Raw genomic sequence first — 19,818 nt, 5'->3', positions numbered from 1 at the left:
AAAGAGCAAGCCTCTCTGCTATGCCTTTCCCCCAATCCATACAGTCCCGCATGAATTGGCGTAGATGCAGTGGTATATACGGTCTACGCAGTTCAATGCATCATCAATTCCTCACCCTTTCCCCTCATTGGTCTGCATTCTGACGTGGCAGGCGCCATTGTTGCCTAAAAATAGAAGATCACCAGCACTTATACACTGAGGGTGTCTGTTAGTCCCAAACAGTCATTCGGTTGGTTCCTTGTGTAAGTGCAGCTGATCTGGCAATACTGGAGTAGCAACCACGAGCGGCCAATCAAGTTCAAGCTCAAGATCATACTTGGGATGAGCGGTAAATGGCGCCCTACACATGTATCATTGGCATACATGTTGTTCTGTACCATTATACGTTGTTCACATTTCAACTTCTTTCCTACAAAAACAAATATTTTATCTTACGTCTAGCGCAAGAAGTTGCAAAAAATATCGAAAAACCGATTTTTGACAGAATTTAATGTGTTGAAATGCTGTTAAATGAGCGGTGAATGGCGTCCTTACGGTATAATGAATCTTTAATTCAACAAAGCATGTTAATTTGGATATTTCTGCAAGAGTTCCTTCTTCTAGGCATTAACGTCCTCACTGGGACAGAGCCTGCTTCTCAGCTTAGTGTTCTTATGAACACTTCCACAGTTATTAACTGAGAGCTTTCTTTGCCAATGTTGCCATTTTTCGCATTCGTATATCGTATGGTAGGTACGATGATACTCTATGCCCAGGGAAGTCGAAGTGATCGTTAGCACACATGCAGTATGGTGCATTTTTCGCGGAGCGTAGTTTGTTATGATAACTTGACGACAAAAGGTTAATCGTTGTTGCTATGATCGCAGAATAAAGAACAACCGCGATGCATCATGCTTTAAACACCTTGAGTTAAAAGAATAACTTAATAACTTGACAAAACTCAATCCACAACAATTTTCTGGTTGTAAAGTAGAGATTGATTAGCTTCTATAAAGTCATTCCATAGTACACCTCACTAATTGAATAATTTACTTTTCCTTCAATCCAAAATCGTTCCGTCCTCTTCTTCTTACCGCAGTTGCAATAACGACCCCCATAAAAATACACCCAATAAGTCTTCATTCTTGCATCTCGTTCCTCTGTTTCCCATGATTAAAAATTCCTCCAACCAAGTACAATTAGGTAGATGTTCTCAATCCAAGTTTCTACTGCTCTTCACTGCCATCTTTGAAAGTCACAAACATCACGACTAACAAGCGGTAATCGGTGGTGCTTTGCCATTGTTCTATAATCACTGCTATGTGTAACATACTATGGACCTATTTCACACAATTCACGCAGCGAGCCAATAAGCTAGGTCACGCATGGTATGGAACTGGCGAACAATGTACCGACACGGATCGGAACGCAAATTTTGTGACAAAACCAGACACATTTGATATATGCTGCACTTGCTTAGATGTCGCATTGAATGGCTGCGTTATGTAACTATTTGAATATGAAACATTAGCGTTAACGTTAACAACTAGTTTTCTGCACGTATACTATGAGAACTGTTCATAGATCGTTTTTAGTATCTCATATATCCCTACTTAAATATTGTTCCATCCAAAGTTTGAACCTTTGTATGGATCCATAGACTTTGTCAAACTCTGAATATAGGTAACTAAACTGAACTTTTTTTCTTTCCAACATTGCAGATTTGTGATGAGGCATGCATCCGTATGGGTGTGCATCCTGACATTCTACAACCTCCAATCTTCTTCGTTAGCCGCAATCGTTCCACCACCATGGAGTGACCCGAATAAAAACCCCTGTGCTAGCCAGCCGGGAGGGTGGCAACTTCTCTATTGGCCTCCTCTCAAGAAATGTTTCAAAATCTTCCAGCTTGGCTATCCATGCCCGGAAACAATGGAGCTCAGTCCTGTTGGCGTAGGTTCCACCAGCACCGGATCTACGGCTGAGTGTCGCTGTCCACCAGGAACCGCGCAATCTCCGTTGACAAAAAGATGCCATCTACTGTTCGAACGAGGACCGTGTGAATTTGGACAATTTTTTGCACCGATTGCGGATTCAGATGTGAAGAGTGCCATGTAAAAACGTCCTTTGATAGAGCTTTATAAGACTTTAAAGCTATACACACCGATTAGCAATCCAGACTGTTTTCTAATTGCAATTCTTGTTTTAGACCGAAACAACGATGGGGTACGTGTAAATCGGCGGAAATATGTGAGAGTGGAATGGTTTACTGGCCACAGGACAACAAATGCTACCAGATGCATACCAAAGGACCCTGTACAAAAGGGAAATTGATGAGCTTAGATAACGATGGGATAGCTAAATGCAAGGTATGATGTTATGATGTACTGTGTAGGACTTCTATTGTCGCATCCATTTATTTGCAGTGTGAAAATGAAGGAGAATTGAGTAATTATTTCTATGAGGAGACAGAAACATGCCATGAATTTTTTACTAAAGGACCATGTTTGCGCACAGGGGAACTATTTCTACCTTCTAAAAAATGTGCATGCCATCAACGGTTACCGCATTTCCATAACGAATCAAATCAATGTTACGAAATTGGTACAATTGGGCCTTGTCCTATTGGGCATACCTTCATTATTGCTGATAAAAGAGGTCAACAAGAGGTAAGCTTAATGAAGGCAGAATGCCGCTGTAAAGAAAACTACGTGCTATGGGCAAATGGCTATTGCTATAAATTGTACACACAAGGTCCGTGCGAAACAGGTTCGTTTTTGATAGATGCAAATGTCTGTATACCAAATCCTTGTGAAAAAGGCAGATTGTATTTTCCCAAAGAAAAAACTTGTTATCGAATTGGCTCACAGGGTCCTTGCAGTCTCCATCAAGTCGTGATATTTGACTTTACGACAAGACCCTCTTTGGACGGCATTTCCTATAACGGAATCTGCGGCTGTTCTGGAGTTATCCATAATCTGGATCAATCATGCACAGATGATGAAGTTCCTAAAAGTGCTTGCGATAGCACGCCTGATATGATAGAGATAAATAAGCAGTGTTATAAGCTTTATACCCGCGGACTTTGTGGTCCTGGGCAGTGGCTGGAACCGAAGAAGACATCGTCCAATTTACGTGCAGCTACTTGTGTTTGTCGACCAGGATATACTCCGTACGAAGCACCGCTCCAAAACGGCGTAATCGGCTGTCAACCCCCAGCCGTAGGACTTGCCAGGTATTTGAATAGGAAACGGATCCTTTCGATTAGAATTGGAAATATTACGTTAGCTATTCCACAATAGCAAAGTAGCACTAACAAACCATCGATACTAATCTATTACCAAGCATGTAACGCTATTGTAACACAAATGCAGTCGATGACGCTAACTCTTTCCTTTAGTAGGTGTAACAGCATGGACCGGTTATGAAAGTTGGTATTTTGATGTTTTCCCAGTGCTTAAAAATGATATTAATATGCAATTTTGTTTTTAATCATTTTATCAGGTGGTTCATGAGTCTATTAGGATTTGCATCGCCAGAACCAGAAGAATACTGAGTTACCAAAAACAAGCGTGCTGTGGCAACGGAGTATCCCGATAAGCAACGAGATATTCACGATATTAGATTGTAAGCTGTTAAGCAGGAAATATTCTGATCGACCCCAGTCAAGTAAGCAAGTACATTGCCTTCTAGCAAGTTAATAGTTACGATAAGTTAGAGTGCCATAGTCGCAGAAATGGTGTAATAAAAATACATGGAACATTCCAAATGCCGATGCCGACTGACTAGCTTAGGTGAAATGAAATGTACAATAAAAGAAAAACAGAAAACATATTACTCACTCAAGTTTCCTTTCAAGCCGATCGATTGTGTCCCTCATTTCAGCTTTCTTTGTTTTCAGAGTGTTCAACTCTGCTTCGACCGTATAAAGTTTCTCTGTCTTCTTGTCGAGATCCATCTGTAATTTCGATTCGAAAGTAAATATTAAAAGAATATTATATTATAAGTTAAAATCCAAACATGTACTGACCAGTAGTTTGTCCTTCTCGCGTTGTAATGAAGCGTTCGACGCTTTTAAAACGCTTATGTCGCCTCTCAGTTTACCAATGTCTTTCTGAGCGCTTTCAATGGTTCCATCAACCTGATTCAGCTTAGCTTCAGCATTACCCAGTTGATTCTCCGAACAGAACAGTCTATTCTGGTGTTGCAACATAGTCCTTTCGGTTTGTTCTTGCAAAATTTTCAATTGTGAATGGCTGACTTTCAGTTTACTAAAATTGCTTTCCACTTCCTTCAAGCGCTCTTGTAACTCGCGGTTTTCTTCTTTTAGTAAATGCAATGTAGTCTGGGATGAGCTTTGACCACACATTAGATCTCGTTTTTCGGCTTCTAATTTTGCTATCTGTGTGCTGTAGCTGATGATCGTTTCCTCGTGTTTAGATTGTGCGTCCATCTGACTTTTGGTTGCCAATTTTAATTTATTTCGTAGGGCATCCCTTTCAATTTTTAGCTGTTGCACTTCACTCTTAGCAGCATCTCTTTCACGTTCGACACGATGAAACGCAGATTGAACTGACAGTGATGTTTGACCGGAAATAGCAGATTCGGCTGTACGCAAACGAGGCGGAACTACAATGCTGCTAGTTGTCGACTTCTTTTGCAGACATAGTTCGCTTTCCAACTGAGCTATCCGAAGATCTTTGTCGATGCCCTCACCCTTCAGTTTTGTGAAATTGTCTCGCAGCTTTTTAATGTCGTTCGTAAGTTGATCGCGTTTGGATTCCGCTTGTTTCAAGGACATTTCCAAAGCTGAACATTTTTGGTTCAGTTCATCGATTTCGGCATTGTCTCGATTACAGTCGGTGGTACTGAATGCAATTTGGTTTGACAACTTTAACTTTAACTTTGAATATTTCGATTTGATTTTTTCATAATCTGTTAGAAAAGTTTGCTCACGTTGCTTCAATTCATTTAGTTGTTTGTAAAGAGCACGCTTTTCCTCATTTGCTTGCTTTAGCGCGTTTTGTAAAGTTGAGTCTATCGAGCATGCCGACGCGGATGAGCTTACAGGAGTGGATCCTGATGTTCTCGCGGTCAACAATGTTTCCAACTCTTTGACTTTCATGTTGGAACGCTGTAACCTAATCTGTAGATCGGAATTTTCTCTATCCTTATCCAAAATGTTCAAATTAGCTTCGGATTCCACACTCAGAGCGACATTCTCTATTTCCTTAAGTTCTTGTTCTAACTGTTTATTGCGCTCGGATAGTTTTTGAATCTTTTTACTAGCACTTTGTTGGCTCTCCAAAGCTTCGGTCAATTTGTTTTGCATTGAGGCTTTCTCTTCCTGGAGGCATTTGACATCTTCTGCCAATGTGTTCACATTACGATAGCAACAGTCCTTAGCGAGGGCAGCAGCCGGCCGACCACCGGAAAACAATGCTCCCAACCGTTGAATTTCACGGTCACGGTAATCAATCTAAAAGGAAGATAAGAAACAATCATAAGATCATTGCAAAGAAAAGTCATGATGATTTTTTATTTCAATTTTTGTTTTGCAACTTTTGGTGGGGCAACTTGAGCATTGGAAGACAAATAGGAGGGTAATTATGGGAAAGGCTAATAAAATCTAATAAACTCAAGAATTAAATCAAAAGAAATTACAGTGCAATCAACGTTACTCATTAACGTCCAAACGTAACAATGAGTTTCATGCAGAGCCATCCACGTTATCATTGCTAATGACATGCTATCCATTTAGCGAGCCATTTAGCATTAAGACTTACAACAAACTGTGTGAAAAGTGAAAAGACCTTCACTGGCATAACTTCGAACTGTAAGTAGTAGGACATGACGGACTTTTGACATAATTTCAATTCATATGTAAAGTAATAGTTAATTGGCATAATGTACTTTGAAGGCTGAGGGTCATTCGCTGTATCTTTAACTCTCTAATACCCAAACTTTTATTTTCGTTCTAATTATCATTTTTCGCTATCTAAAATTGATCTAAACTCGTATAGAACTATGGTTTATTTTAATTCAAAAATTTATGAATTTTGGTTTTTGTTTTTTTTTCATTTTTTTTTTTTTTTGAACATTCATATCCTTTTTCATTATTTCTTGAAGCCTTTGGGGTCATTCAAATACTCGTAACGCAAAATTTTCCAATTTTATACTCCCTCCCTCCCCCACATAACAGCGTTTGTATGGAAAATTTTGAATGTTTAGTATCCCCCTGTTGCGTTACGTAATATTTGAACAATCCCTTTCTGGGTACTAATTATTGGCAATATTAAAAATTGGAGTTTTTGCATTACCTTTTTTTTCTGGAACATGTTTTATTTCCCGTGTAACTAACAGAAAAAAAAATCGATTTGAAATTGTTTCAATTCCACCATACTCTTTTTCTGTGTTAGTTTGATTGTACACAAAGGAGTCCTTCAAAAATGACGTCCATCATTTGATAGAGGGGGTGGTCTACGAAGATGTGACAGTACGTGTATAAGATATTAGAAAAAGCGAGACACAGGGGGGAAGGGGGGTCTAGAAATCCCGAAAAACAATAGACGTCATATTTGAATCGTCCCAAATATGAAAAGTACAAACTTTTGTATTACACGTTAAATTAGACCCCAGACAACCAGAAATCGCATGAAAGTTCACGTTACAACTCGTTTATTCATACTAATTACATCAAATCCGCAAAACACCGTGGATAAACTCGTCAGTTTGATGAGTTTCCTCGCATAAAACACTTCTTTTCTGAGTTAATTTATACATTTTGTTTCGTCTCGTACACTCATACAAAGTAAGTCGCATCAATCCGTAGCAGCTATCAAATCAACATTTGTTTTCGTAAGTTAAGTCGCATAAGATCACAGGTTGGTTTGGTAGAATATTTATACACTCGCATTGTATGTTATTATTCATCACATAATATATGCACGCATATCGCCTCCACTTTTGTACGTAGAAGGGCTTTTCGCGACATCTTATAAGTGAAATTTTGCACATATAAAGCCTCCAGGTGATTTCGTTATACGTGCATTTTGGTTGTCTGGGCCCAAGCATTTGTAGGTTATAAAATAATACAATTTTACAAACATTGTTAAAAATACAAAAATGTTTCAGAAATCGTATAAATATGCGAGAAATATAATAATTATAACACTAGTGGCCCCAGCAAACTTTGCCTTGCCATCAAGTAGGCTGTTGGAAAACGTCAAGAAATCCCCCATACAAAATGATACTTTTTCCAGATTATTCCGGAGACTTTCCTGAACTTTTTCCTCGAACAAACACGTCGCATCCCTGGTGGGTTGCAACAGTGAAAACCTTGCATAGATCTGTTGATCCGTTCTTAAGTTATTTCGTGACATACAAACACCACTCCATATAGATAGATAGATATTCCAAGCCATTAGTAAACGGACAAAAAGAACAATTCCCACGGAACGACCTCTAGACGACTATGAGAGATTTAAATAAATGAAAAACCGATATTAGTACTATACTATATAATTCCACTAGAGTTTGTATCCTTTGATAGATACGTATATTTCGACCTCAACAGTAAAACCTGAAGATGGCCATCCTAACGCCACGGTGTGCCAGATACCGTTATTAACGCAAAAAATGTCCAGGAATTTGGCACCTACCATTCGAAAGATATAGTATTCAAGCATCTTCTCCGTGAATTTGAAATTATTTTAACGAGGGAATCGAAAGTTATCGTTATTTGAAGGTTTTGAGCTATTTTGGAAGGGTTTTTACATGTTTCACAATTTTCCCCATTAGTGCATCATTATTAATTTGTAAACTAGCCATGTAACCATCAGCTATGCATTAAGCATTCAAAACATATGATATCTTAACATCTTCTCTGAAAATTTGAGATAATTTTTCCGAGAAAATCAGAAGTTACAGTGATTTGTATATTTACCATTATTTCTATGAAGTTTAAATAAGAGCTTATTTATATGGCTTTGTTATATAAATGTACATAATTCACAAATATCTATAGGACTGACATGCGGCATTCAAAAGATATAGTTGACTACATATACAGGTCGGACTCGATTATCCGGAGTGTCGATTTTTTTTTCACTCCGGATAATCGAATTTTCCGGATAATCGAATCACTAAGAAAAATATTGAAATCTTTTATAAAAGAACTAAAATATTATCTTTTTTCGTTATTTTATTTATATGATGCGGTGGTGTAGCCAGAATTTTTTTTCTAGGAACAGTACGGGCCTTTACAAGAAAAACAAATTTTTGACCAGCATACACAAAAAAACACTTTTTCAAACCCCCTCTTCTTAAACACGTACTTAACTGCAAAATCATTCATGTTGTATATGGCAATACCAAATTTTCTCAGATTTATGCATGAAAATTGAAAAACAAGAACATCAAAAACCAAATTCCGGATAATCGAGTCTAAAATTCCGGATAATCGAATCCCGGATAATCAAATCCCCGGATAATCGAGTCCGACCTGTACTAGTTGACAAGCATCTTCCCAGTTGGTTTGAAAAAACTTTATCAAAAGACAAAATAACTAGACTGCCGTTATACGCATAATTGTCCCATGTTCTAAAACATGACCAGGTATGTGGTAAGTTAAATTAAAATCTTTACAATAGTATAAAAAATAGCGTGTTTATTAGCGTCAAGAGTTTGTGTTACTGGAAAAAAGTAAATTTTGCTACGAAATTCAAAGTGGGACTGTTATGCCTAGAAATACGAGGTTTTTGGTGAATTTCTACGCATAACAGTCCCAATGAAAGTAGTGACCAATTATGTGCTAAGCATACTGCTGTAGATGACCGTTCTTACGTATATATTGTACCGAATGTAGAGGACGTATAAGCTCAAGACTATGTTAAGGCACCTAACGAAGGCTCAAGTGACATGTGCCAAACGGAGCCACGTGTGGGGAAGTGAAGAAATACGATTTTATAGTATGAGATGGAAAGCAAAGTTTTCTGTATGTGTGATAATGAGAAAATGTATGAGTTAGTGATAGAAAGAGTGGATGAGTAAGTTAGAGAGTTTATAAGATGTTATAAATTCCTATATCGACTCTTCCACAGAACACACAGGCTTTACAGAAACTCATCTGCGAATTCAAGGTTATTCTGCGGAATTAATATTTAACTCAAAATTCACGATACAAATCATCACACGATTTGACATTTCTTTGGACTTGGTTTTCAAAATCATGATATTTGATACATCGCAAATTAAGTTTAAGAACCGCCAACATATTTGCCACTTGCGCCGAAGAACCAGTTATCCGTAATAACCCAGTATGTCGTCAGGTCATCTGAAACCTCTTGAACTATTCTTCTTTTGACTTGATTTGCAAATTCATCACGTTTGATATGTTGCAAGTCTCAGAACCGCCAATATAATGGCCACTTTCTCTGGGAAACAGGGTATCCAGGAAATGTGTGTCCGTTGTCTAATGTTAGTTATGTTCAGTCTGTGCAGCCTATAGCTGAAGACGGTGTAAATTGTCTTTTAACAGGGTATCCAAAACAACCTGGCATTTTATCACGTCATCCAAGAACCTTTGAGTTACACTTCTTTAGCCTTGATTTGGGAATTTATGAAGTTTAATGTTGGAAGCTAGGTTTCAGAACCGACAGTTTAGTGGCCATTTCCCCCAGAGAACCGGGAATTCGGAACAATCCGACATGTGGTCAAGTCATTCAAATACATTTGAACCACCTTAAGACTTGATTTGAACCACCTTTGACATTGATATGTCGCAAGCCAGGTTTCAGATTCGCCAATATAATGGCCACTTCCACCAGTGTATCGGTATAGGGAACAGCCCAGCATGTGGCCAAGTCATCCAATATCGGTCGAAATATTTTTATTTAGACTTTGTTTGCTAAATCATGAAGTTGGTTTGTCGCAAGCCAGCCACTCGAAATTAAAGTGGTTACTGATTCTTCAAGTGGGATTATTTCAATACTTCCCGTGATGAATCCAAAATTACGATAAATTTCTAATCGATGACCACGGTTCCAAAAACTAGAAAAATTTTGTGATCGCCCTGAAAATTCATCTGAAATTCATTAAAAAACGGATGGGAAATAATATTTTGATATTGAAAATTTCAATCAAATTTGACGTCAGGCTCGCATGAATGATGAATGCATCCCGATAATTCAAACACATAAAACGGGTTGTGTTCCACATGGGATGTAAAGCCAACATAAGAAGATGTTCAAAACGGTTTTCCCAAACACCAGCTAATTCAAAACTGCCTACTGAATATTTTGCTCGAGTTCAGCGCAGCGAATTGTATAGTGTGACAGTTATGCGTAGAAATACTGTAGTGGGACAGTTATGCGTGGAAATTCAACAATGGGACAAAATGACTTGGCTTGCTTTTCTTTGAGTTTCCGAACAAAGTTAATTTTTGGTAGGTGTTTTCTAAAACTATACGTAAAAATAAACTGTTTGATGACAAAAAGTCAAAATGCACAAAATGTAACATGGGACAATTATGCGTATAACGGTAGTAGAGTACTTTGAAGTTTTGAAAAGACAAATTTTGAATATTTTTATTTAGCACGTTCAATGTGTTTACCATTACTAAATCCAACAACTTCTTGTCAATGTGTTAATTAACGTAATTAAGGAGCGTGATTGAACACCCGCTCTTGCTTCTTTGTTATCACAAGAGCAACTAGGAATCAACGGATGCTGCTTAGGATTTGTTGCAACACCCTCAAAGTGTAAGTAATAGAATCTCATTCCCCGTTTTAAGCAATATCGACTCCGGCTGCGTCCGAATGCAGATCAATTTGGGTTATTGAATAAATGTATTACGTGTTACTATCTCTGAGCAAGCCGTTGAGATCCTCTGCACTTCCACGAGAAATCATTGAGAGTTTGGAAAATGGAAAGGGATTATATTACAGAATTCGTTTTGGTAAACAAAACGCTTAATTACAAGAGTCCTAGAGATCGTCGCATCATATTCATTGGTTACACCTCCCTCCAAACAGCAAAATAATAAATAAAATAAAATAAGAAGTAGGGAAAGTGTACCAGTTATGGCCATAGTGGTTCCCTATTTGGCCATATGCAAAATATGGATAACTTTTACATTTTTAATCTTTCTGAATGTTTTAACATCAAGATTTATACTTTATCTTACTGCTAAAACACAAAAGATTTTTCAAAATGTGAAGGCATTCAAGATATCACGTATGGCGAAATAGGGAACCACTATGGCCATAACTGGTACACCTACCCTATTTCATTTTTATACACAAAACTTGTCTGAAGACTCAATATGACGATACCTTTGATGTCGCAACATCAATCTAAAACGTAATCTATCTAAAGGAAAAGTCGATATTTATAGTATCTAACAATTCAAGTATCTTGTGGTATTAAGTAAAACTAAACCAAATATGAGACTTGTTGCATTTAAATATTTAAGAAACATGAAACAACGTTTATTTCGACATTAATCGACTACGTACTATTGTTTGAATAAATATATAAATATAGAGTCATCTCTCCCTTACTCGTTATTCTGTATCTCGATTTTTCCCCTAACTCGATGGAATGCGCGGTCCCTTCAATCTAGCATGCTTTGATACCTCTTTAAGTCGATACCCCTCTAACTCGATGTTCCCTAACACGATGCTATCTGTTTCAGTTTCTCAAGTAAGTTTACCTCTCTAACTCGATATTTTCATGAAAAGTTCCAAATGTCCTCCAAACGTTAATAAATTTCATGAATTTGATTATTATGATTAAATTGAAAATAAAATTAAGGTTTACTGCCAATTTCTGGGTGCTAAAATTTTTAATTTTTGCAGATCGGTATAAAAGTGTCACATAGGTCAATGTGGAAAAATTATATTGTTTTTCACGTTAAAATAACTATTCTGAATTTATTTTGTCAAAATAATAAGAAGTTTAAAATTTGAAAAATATGTGTTCTGTATCTCGATACCTCCCTAACTCGATGGTCCCTTCAATATCGAGTAAGGGAGAGTTAACTGTATATCTCCTTTGTGGTCCAAATAAATTCTGAACAATCATATTAAGCCCATTTAGAAAAGTTTCATAAAACGATCTCACTAGTTGATAATACATCCTCGACTGAGCATCAAGGAACCACTTTCAAAATGTCCAGGTTCACCAATATGCTTATTTGGGCCATAACGAATCACTGCCCAGCAAAACGCCAAAAATTAAACGAAATGAAATATGCATACATTTGCTTATGCTGTAACGACCTTTCTACCTATGTAACTACCTTTCTTGAATGAAAGATGTAAGTTCAATACAAATCTGTTAAGTTAATTTGTGTCGAATTGATAAAATGCGTGTTGAACACGATTGAAAAACAAATCTTAAAGACAGGTCCAAAACTTCAAAGTACTCCAGTTATGTTGTCTTTCGATAAAATTTTATCAAACTAACTGCGAAGATGATTGATTACTACATCTTTTGAATACCGAGTGTCAGTCCTATAACCATTTGTATTTGTCAATTATGTACTTTAATATAGCAAAGCCATATAAATAGGCTTATATATGAACTATATAGAAATAATGGTAAATATACAAATCACTGTAACTTCTGATTTTCTCGGAAAAATTATCTCAAATTTTCAGAGAAGATGTTAAGATATCATATGTTTTGAATGCTTAATGCAAGGCTGATGGCTACTTGACTAGTTTACAAATTAGTAATGATGCACTGATGGGGAAAATTGTGAAGTATGTAAAAAACCCCTTCCAAAATAGCTCAAAACCTTCAAATAACGATAACTTTCGATTCCCTCGTTAAAATATTTTCAAATTCACGGAGAAGATGCTTGAATACTATATCTTTCGAATGGTAGGTGCCAAATTCTTGGACATTTTTTGCGTTAATAACGATATCTGGCACACCGTGAAAGTGAATCTCATCTGACAAAATATACATACCTTAAAATTTTGTGTTGCATTCATAAATGACGAGGGGCCTTCCATAGCCGAGTGGTTAGAGTCCGCGACTAAAGAGCAAAGCCAAGCTGAAGTTGTCTGGGTTCGATTCTCGATCGGTCCAGGATCTTTTCGTAATGGAAATTTCCTTGACTTCCCTGGGCATAGAGTGTTATTTTTATTATTTATTAACGACACTTTACCCTCGTCAGGGCATTCGTGTCGGGATACAGTATTATCGTACCTGCCAAACGATATACGAATGCGAAAATGGCAACTTTGACAAAGAATGCCTTCAGTTAATAACTGTGGAAGTGCTCATTGAACACTGCTGAGAAGCAGGCTCTGTCCCAGTGAGGACGTAACGCCAAGAAGAAGAAGAACTCATAAATGACGTTGACCCATTTTGCCCCTTCCTACCCTAAAAATAAAACGAATCAAAAAGATGTCTGATAGTGTCCCACACACAACAAACTGTGCTGAACATAACTGGATATAGTCATGATACACATTTAATGGATAGTTGAGTCTGCATAGTTTTACATATCGAAGAATGTGGTTTTTACGAAGTTTTTGATTTGAAAAAAAGTTTCGTAATTTAAAACATCTTCTGTTGTTGAGATCTTCTTCAACTTCTTGGCATTACGTCCTCACTGGGACGAAGCCTGCTTCTCAGCTTAGTGTTCTTATGAGCACTTCCACAGTTATTAACAGAGGGCGTTCTTTGTAAAAGTTGCCATTTTGGCATTCGTATATCGTCTGGCAGGTACGATGATACTCTATGCCCAGGGAAGTCAAGGAAATTTCCATTACGAAAAGATCCTGGACCGACCGGGAATCGAACCCAGACACCTTCAGCATGGCTTTGCTTTGTAGCTGCGGACTCTAACCACTCGGCCAAGGAAGGCCCTTAAAGTGGTCAATTCAGTATTTACTCCGAAAATCTAATGATACCTAAGATTAGAAGTATTTTATTTCAATCGTCATTGCATCAGTCCAAGGGAGGTCTGTTATCAGAATGCATACGTGATCAACGGACAATACGTTTGCAAGCGCGCACGAGATAGCCACAAGTCATTATTCAATTGGAATCAGATTGTGAGGTGGGTATTTAAAACGTCGTCAGTCTTCGTTGTTCGTTACAATAATTGCAAGGTGGTTTTCCATTCCTTTTGCTGGTCTGCAAAACAGGGTTCTAAGATTTCTAAGATTCGAAATGTTTCGATACAACTTCCTTGATCGTAACGAGGTGAAACGCTTTGAGACACCATTCAACGAAAACTACATGGAAGTGCATTTGGAAGATACTTCAGTAAACCCGACAGGAAATCAATCGTGGAAACCGATCCATTGCGTTATGCCTTCAAAATATCAAGATTACGCCGAACGCATCCGAAATTTAACGGTGTATGAAGACGACGTATGGATAGTAACCTTTCCTAAAGCAGGCACTACGTGGACTCAAGAAATGGTATGGTTAATCGATCATGACCTGGACTATAAAACGGCTTCAACCGTAAACCTTACTGAAAGATCCGTATTTTTGGAGTAAGATACTTGTTATCTTGTTAGTGTTTGAAAACTTATATGTGTTTATATTACAGAATAAGTGCATTAGTGTCTCATTTAGGCCTACCGGATACTGTTACTCAGGTTGAACAGCTTAATCGTCCTCGCCATATCAAAAGCCATCTACCGCTAGCTTTGCTTCCCATGCAACTTTGGACTGTGAAGCCGAAAATTATCTACACCGCAAGGAACCCGAAAGACGTTACCACTTCATTCATGCATCATTACAAATATTTGCACGGTTTTAAAGGAACACAGGAAGATTTCTTGGACGGAATTCTGGCGGACAAAATAGTATACTGTCCTCAAATCAAGCATGCTACCGAGTTTTGGGCCATAGCAAATCTGGAGCATGTGCTATTTATACATTTTGAAGATATGAAGAGAAACCTAACAACAGTTCTCCAAAGTGTGTGTAACTTTTTGGGGAAAACTTACACTTCGAGGCAACTGTTAGAATTGAAACAGCATTTGACGTTCGATACAATGAAAGGTTTGCTTAAATTATCATACCATTTACAGAAAAGCTAAATTAATCAACTTCCTTTTTTAGCAAACAACGCTGCAAACAATCAGATTTTAGTGAAGCAGATACAGATCGCATCGGGCATTCGTAATGATTTCAAGTTTATGCGAAAGGGTCAAGTTGGTAGCTACAAAGATGAGCTTCCAACAGCATTTATCAACAAATTCAATGAATTCGTTGAAAATCAACTAAGCGGCACAACATTTCAGTACAGAGAATAAAGTATTGAGTTAGCAAACAAGGAAAACAAAACTGTGTTTTCATACGACATTGCAGGCAAGAAGAAAGCATTCAAATACAAAGGAACCATCCATTTATTACGTAAGGGTTAGTGAGCGCAATTCTTAATCGTAATAAGCTGTATTGTGGAATTAGTTTCCGCAACGAGTTGCGTAATAACATATTGCATAACTTTTTTCCGTAAATGCAAAAAAAATGTATACGTCTTGATTATTGTTGATACTTTGAGCGGCCTTTTACAAAAAAAATAACGCACAACTTCGTAATGCTCTCGATTTTTACAGCACTTGTTGTAATTATTATTGTTGTAAAAAGGTGCACAATGTCGTTGATCTATCCAACGAAGTTTGACGACTGCTGTAGATTTCAATCTAGTTCCTTGTGCTATACGAGTTATCAGAAAATCTTGACCCATTTCTTATGAGATCTGTTGTAATTCCTACAATTTTATGGAAAGAGGTAGATACATGTTATGTAGCTGATGAGGATTTTCTTAGTGGAATCAAATGAAATATTTGACATATTACTGACGACATTCTTTGTAGCATCTTCTTTGCGATTTCTTGTCAAGGTTTGTAGTGAAATTTTCTGATGGATTGCTAGCGTTAGCGAATTTCACATCAAGACTTCCTTGTGAGACATTTGGATTTTAATCTTCAAGCGTAATTTTTTTTTTTTGCGTTGAGTACACAGCAACAAATATATTGTAATCTAATGCCACTTCAGCTGCACATCAGTCCCGTCGCAAATATGGTGTACATCTACACCTTCTTAACGTATTACCCATAATCGGCGATTTCTCTTAATCGATTTTCATTTTGGATTGTCACCCAGAATTCAGCCACGAATCTGAACAACATGTGGTTGAAGCAAGTAGGGATCTCTTACGCCTCAAGGATTTACATCAGGTTTCATTGCAATGGTTCACACACGATTTTGTGCGGGAATTTTGATTGCTGTAGATTTTATTAAAAGCTGTGAAAAATGCTTTGGATTTTGTTTACTAAATATCAGAAACAATTTCAAAACAAATTAAAAAAATGGTTTCTATTACCCAATAAAGCTCTATCAGCGATTATTCCTAAACATTCATTGATGCAATCTGACTAAAAGAAACTGATCGCCGATAAGCGTATTGATGTATATAAGAAGCATCTGATTATCATCTAATCATGACCACAGCACAGTATCACGGTTATATTTTTATATTTTCGTAGTTTCATTTGAACTATCGAGGAGATCTATCCCTACAAATACCGTCTCAGATTAGTATACAATTTTACAATTTTATCAATAAACTAGACCATGTTTCGTTACAATTATCTGAACCACGACGAGGTGAAACGCTTCGAGACACCTTACAGCGAAAACTTCATGGAGGTACATCTGGAAGACACATCGGTAAATCCTACGGGAAATTCGTCGTGGAAACCAATCCATTGTATTATGCCATCCAAATATCGTCTGTATGCGGACCGGATCAGAAATTTAACCGTATACGAAGACGATGTATGGGTTGTCACGTTTCCCAAAGCAGGCACAACGTGGACGCAAGAAATGGTATGGCTTACCGTCAACCTGAATGAAAGATCTGTTTTTCTTGAGTAAGTTATTATTTTTGTTCTAACGAAAAACATATTAAATCACTTTATGATTTTAGGGTTTGTGCATTTATTTCCAACATAGAAAAACCGGACACGATAGGAAAAGTCGAAAGGCTTCCCCGACCTCGGCATATTAAAAGCCATCTACCTTTGGCCTTACTCCCTAAGCAACTTTGGACAGTTAAACCGAAAATTATCTACACAGCAAGAAACCCAAAAGACGTAACTACTTCTTTCATGCATCATTATAGACATCTGCAGGGTTTTAATGGTTCGCAAAAAGACTTCCTGGATGGAATTCTTGCGGATAAAATCATGTACTGTCCTCAAATCAAGCATGCCACCGAATTTTGGGCTTTATCTCACCGTGATCATATACTTATTCTGCACTATGAGGATATGAAAAGAAATTTACCGGAAGTGATTCAAAAAGTTTGCCATTTTTTCGGAAAGTCCTACACCAAGGAACAGTTGACAGATTTAGAAAAGCATTTAATGTTCGATACAATGAAAGGTAAGTACTTAGGTACTTAGAAGCAGAAGTGATAAGATCAAACTATTTACAGCTAATAATGCTGCTAATAATGTGGCATTGGTGGCAGAGGTACAATCCGGAATGGGGATCTCCACTGATTTTAAATTCATGCGGAAGGGCCAAATTGGAGCGTATAAAGAGGAACTGCCAGAAGAGTTCATCGTGAAGCTGGATGAGTTCATCCGGTACCAGTTACTTGGAACAGAATTCAAATACAGGGAGTAGAAGAATCCGTACTAGAAGACGTTGACAATTGCAATCGTTACAAATAGTTAACGAAAGGTATTAAATAAAGAATAAATAGAAGAAGATTGATTTTCTTTACTTTTTCGTTCTAAGCAAAGCACACGAGGGATTTTTTTTTTGGATGGGTAAAAATGTACAAAAAAATAATCATAGAGTAAGGTGGGGCAAAAGTTCGACCTTAGTGGTATAATCAAAGTTTCCAGGAAAACAATAGCAGTTAAAACAAAACAAATACCATACAGTGAACCGTCAACATATTGGCTATTATTTTGCTGAACAAACTTGTGTCAAAATATTTACCCATTTTTAGTTATAACAGTTTCAAAATTGATTGTCTTATTCGAACTTTTGCCCCACCGGTGGGGCAAGAGTTCGAATCTAGTGTGGGGCAAAAGTTCGCTGGCTAAAACACAAAATATCGATCCTTTTATGATAGGCATACTTTAAACCAGCCGTAAACTTAAGTTTGACGAAAAATACACACTAAATTTTCATCAAAAAATTGCCCAAAACCGGGTTAATTGTAATATATTCAAAAATAGCAGTTTTTCACAAAACTATGTGGAAATGTAAAATTTTGGTAACAAATTTCACACGATCAGACAAATTTAGCTGAATTTGAAGATAATATTATGATATTAGTCAATTTGCAAATTTTTCCGTGATTTTATACATGGGTCGAACTTTTGCCCCGCTGATTCGAACTTTTGCCCCACTATGGGCCAAAAATTGTTTTCAAGCATCTATGCAAAAACTAATACACCTCAAAGCAACCTTATGATAGGCCTAGAAACGCCCTCACATAAAATATTGAAAAAGATTTTATCTTCAATTGGTTCCATGCAACGAAAGTTTGACCAAAAATTACAATATTCACGTCGAAAAACAACAAATAGCCATAACTTTTCCAAATCTCAATCGATTTTTATGATATTTGTATTGAAAGTCTCTTACTTGAATAGCATTCGAACCACCATGACATTGATAAGATTTGTTTTGAATTGAGCTGGAAATTTTAAAAAGAAACTCTTGCCCCACTCGAACTTTTGCCCCACTTTACTCTATATCTGTATAGAAATGAAATCGTGTTCGTGTTTCACGATTTGGCTTGAGAACGGGTAGAAAGATTTGAAAAATTGTTACATAATTCTGTTTGTCTAGAACTCCGACGTGTTTGTATGGTATGAAATCACAGCAAAAACTTAATTTTTCTGCGATTCGCCCCTGGAGAAATCAGTTCAGTTTGCCTAGGTAAACTTTCTTTGTTTCACAACAAAAAGACTTCCGGTTTGTTACAATCTCTTCTGTATGGATTGGAGAATCTTCAAATCAGTAATGAAAAAAAATCAACGAATACAACGCCATCTATGGTCGAAAATGTTATTCCCATATATTTAGTCGTTATTCTCCATACAAACATCAAGCTTGTTTAGCCCCAGCTATTCCGAAAGACCAAGCCGAGGATCAAGGGTACGAATCCCAAAGAGGATCAAGGAACTTTTCGTATAGACAATTTTCTCGACTTTCCAGGGCATAGAGTATCTTCATGCCTTCCAAACGATATACCAACGCAAAAATGGCCATATGGCTGAAAAGCAAGCCCTGTCCCAGCAAGAACGTAACGCCAAAAAGAAGAAGAATATAAGATCGCGTGCTTAATGTGGTTACCTGGGTAAGCTGAGAAGCAGAAAGAAGGACAAAAGGACCCGCGACAAAGATTAAAATCCATTTTTGAAGAAGTTTATTTCAGATTGTTTCGATAATGTAGGCAAAATATTTAAGTCTAAAGATATCCCGCGATACTCGAAACCATTACCGAGCATCACTCGTATGGCCTGAGGAGGTTACAAATTTCTGTTATTCATCGTGATTTTGAAAAATACATGTTTGAATGCGTGGCGTGATTGATTAAGTTCGGTACTCTTCAACTCTCGGAAATCGATCTAAATTCAAAAGGACTAATGTTGAAGGTTTGTTTACCTTGCATCATGTTATCGAAAATCAGCGAAAAATATGAAGAGTCATCCCCCACCCGATTTATTTCAACCCATTAGGGGTGGTCCATTAATTACATAAGGGTTTATGGGGGAGAGGGGGTTAGAGATTTCTTACGCGCCATATAAATTATTTTTGATTTTCAAACAA

At 37.2% G+C, this 19,818-nt stretch overlaps 4 protein-coding genes across 12 annotated transcripts in view; 3 read left to right on the top strand and 1 right to left on the bottom strand.

Annotated features, from left to right (window-relative positions):
- LOC5567882 overlaps nucleotides 1-3,816 on the top strand; it is a 42,340-nt gene extending 38,524 nt beyond the window's left edge. Inside the window, exons 2-6 of one of the 5 annotated variants that reach the window (XM_021854980.1) lie at nucleotides 1,701-2,093; nucleotides 2,189-2,348; nucleotides 2,406-3,214; nucleotides 3,380-3,409; nucleotides 3,484-3,816. In XM_021854980.1, coding sequence (XP_021710672.1) covers nucleotides 1,708-2,093; nucleotides 2,189-2,348; nucleotides 2,406-3,214; nucleotides 3,380-3,407 — 1,383 coding nt within the window. In that variant the 5' untranslated portion in view covers nucleotides 1,701-1,707 and the 3' untranslated portion in view covers nucleotides 3,408-3,409; nucleotides 3,484-3,816. Of the gene's footprint in view, nucleotides 1-1,700; nucleotides 2,094-2,188; nucleotides 2,349-2,405; nucleotides 3,414-3,483 lie in introns of all 5 variants that reach the window. The other 4 variants (XM_021854981.1, XR_002502664.1, XR_002502665.1 and 1 more) reach the window with 4 other exon arrangements.
- Nucleotides 1-19,818, bottom strand: part of LOC5567881 (centrosomal protein of 135 kDa) — a 116,179-nt gene that overhangs the window by 69,666 nt on the left and 26,695 nt on the right. For all 5 annotated transcript variants that reach the window (XM_021854976.1, XM_021854975.1, XM_021854977.1 and 2 more), the window contains exons 4-5: nucleotides 4,010-5,458; nucleotides 3,822-3,937 (exon numbers count right to left, since the gene is read on the bottom strand). In XM_021854976.1, coding sequence (XP_021710668.1) covers nucleotides 3,822-3,937; nucleotides 4,010-5,458 — 1,565 coding nt within the window. The remainder of the gene's footprint in view (nucleotides 1-3,821; nucleotides 3,938-4,009; nucleotides 5,459-19,818) is intronic.
- On the top strand, nucleotides 14,064-15,300 carry LOC5567883 (sulfotransferase family cytosolic 1B member 1). The gene is made up of 3 exons (XM_021854982.1): nucleotides 14,064-14,501; nucleotides 14,558-15,015; nucleotides 15,076-15,300. Exons 1-3 carry the CDS (start codon nucleotides 14,170-14,172, stop codon nucleotides 15,267-15,269), a joined length of 984 nt encoding a protein of 327 aa, XP_021710674.1. The 5' UTR covers nucleotides 14,064-14,169; the 3' UTR covers nucleotides 15,270-15,300.
- Nucleotides 16,297-17,736, top strand: LOC5567884 (sulfotransferase family cytosolic 1B member 1). Its single transcript, XM_001651866.2, has 3 exons — nucleotides 16,297-16,892; nucleotides 16,949-17,406; nucleotides 17,459-17,736. The coding sequence occupies exons 1-3, from the start codon at nucleotides 16,594-16,596 to the stop codon at nucleotides 17,650-17,652; spliced, it is 951 nt and encodes a 316-aa protein (XP_001651916.1). The 5' UTR covers nucleotides 16,297-16,593; the 3' UTR covers nucleotides 17,653-17,736.

The sequence above is a fragment of the Aedes aegypti genome, chromosome 3 (genome assembly GCF_002204515.2).
Source record: "Aedes aegypti strain LVP_AGWG chromosome 3, AaegL5.0 Primary Assembly, whole genome shotgun sequence".
Lineage (NCBI taxonomy): Eukaryota > Metazoa > Arthropoda > Insecta > Diptera > Culicidae > Aedes > Aedes aegypti.
The sequence above is the reverse complement of the archived record's forward strand: the minus strand, read 5'-3'. Positions and strand labels throughout refer to the sequence as shown.

Excerpts from the sequence above, each read along its gene's own strand:
- LOC5567883 (XM_021854982.1), top strand. The coding sequence starts at position 14,170 with ATGTTTCGATACAACTTCCTTGATCGTAACGAGGTGAAACGCTTTGAG. Across the intron at positions 14,502-14,557 it reads GAAAGATCCGTATTTTTGGA|AATAAGTGCATTAGTGTCTC; the intron begins GTAAGATACTTG and ends TTTATATTACAG. Across the intron at positions 15,016-15,075 it reads GACGTTCGATACAATGAAAG|CAAACAACGCTGCAAACAAT; the intron begins GTTTGCTTAAAT and ends TTCCTTTTTTAG.
- LOC5567884 (XM_001651866.2), top strand. The coding sequence starts at position 16,594 with ATGTTTCGTTACAATTATCTGAACCACGACGAGGTGAAACGCTTCGAG. Across the intron at positions 16,893-16,948 it reads GAAAGATCTGTTTTTCTTGA|GGTTTGTGCATTTATTTCCA; the intron begins GTAAGTTATTAT and ends TTATGATTTTAG. Across the intron at positions 17,407-17,458 it reads AATGTTCGATACAATGAAAG|CTAATAATGCTGCTAATAAT; the intron begins GTAAGTACTTAG and ends AACTATTTACAG.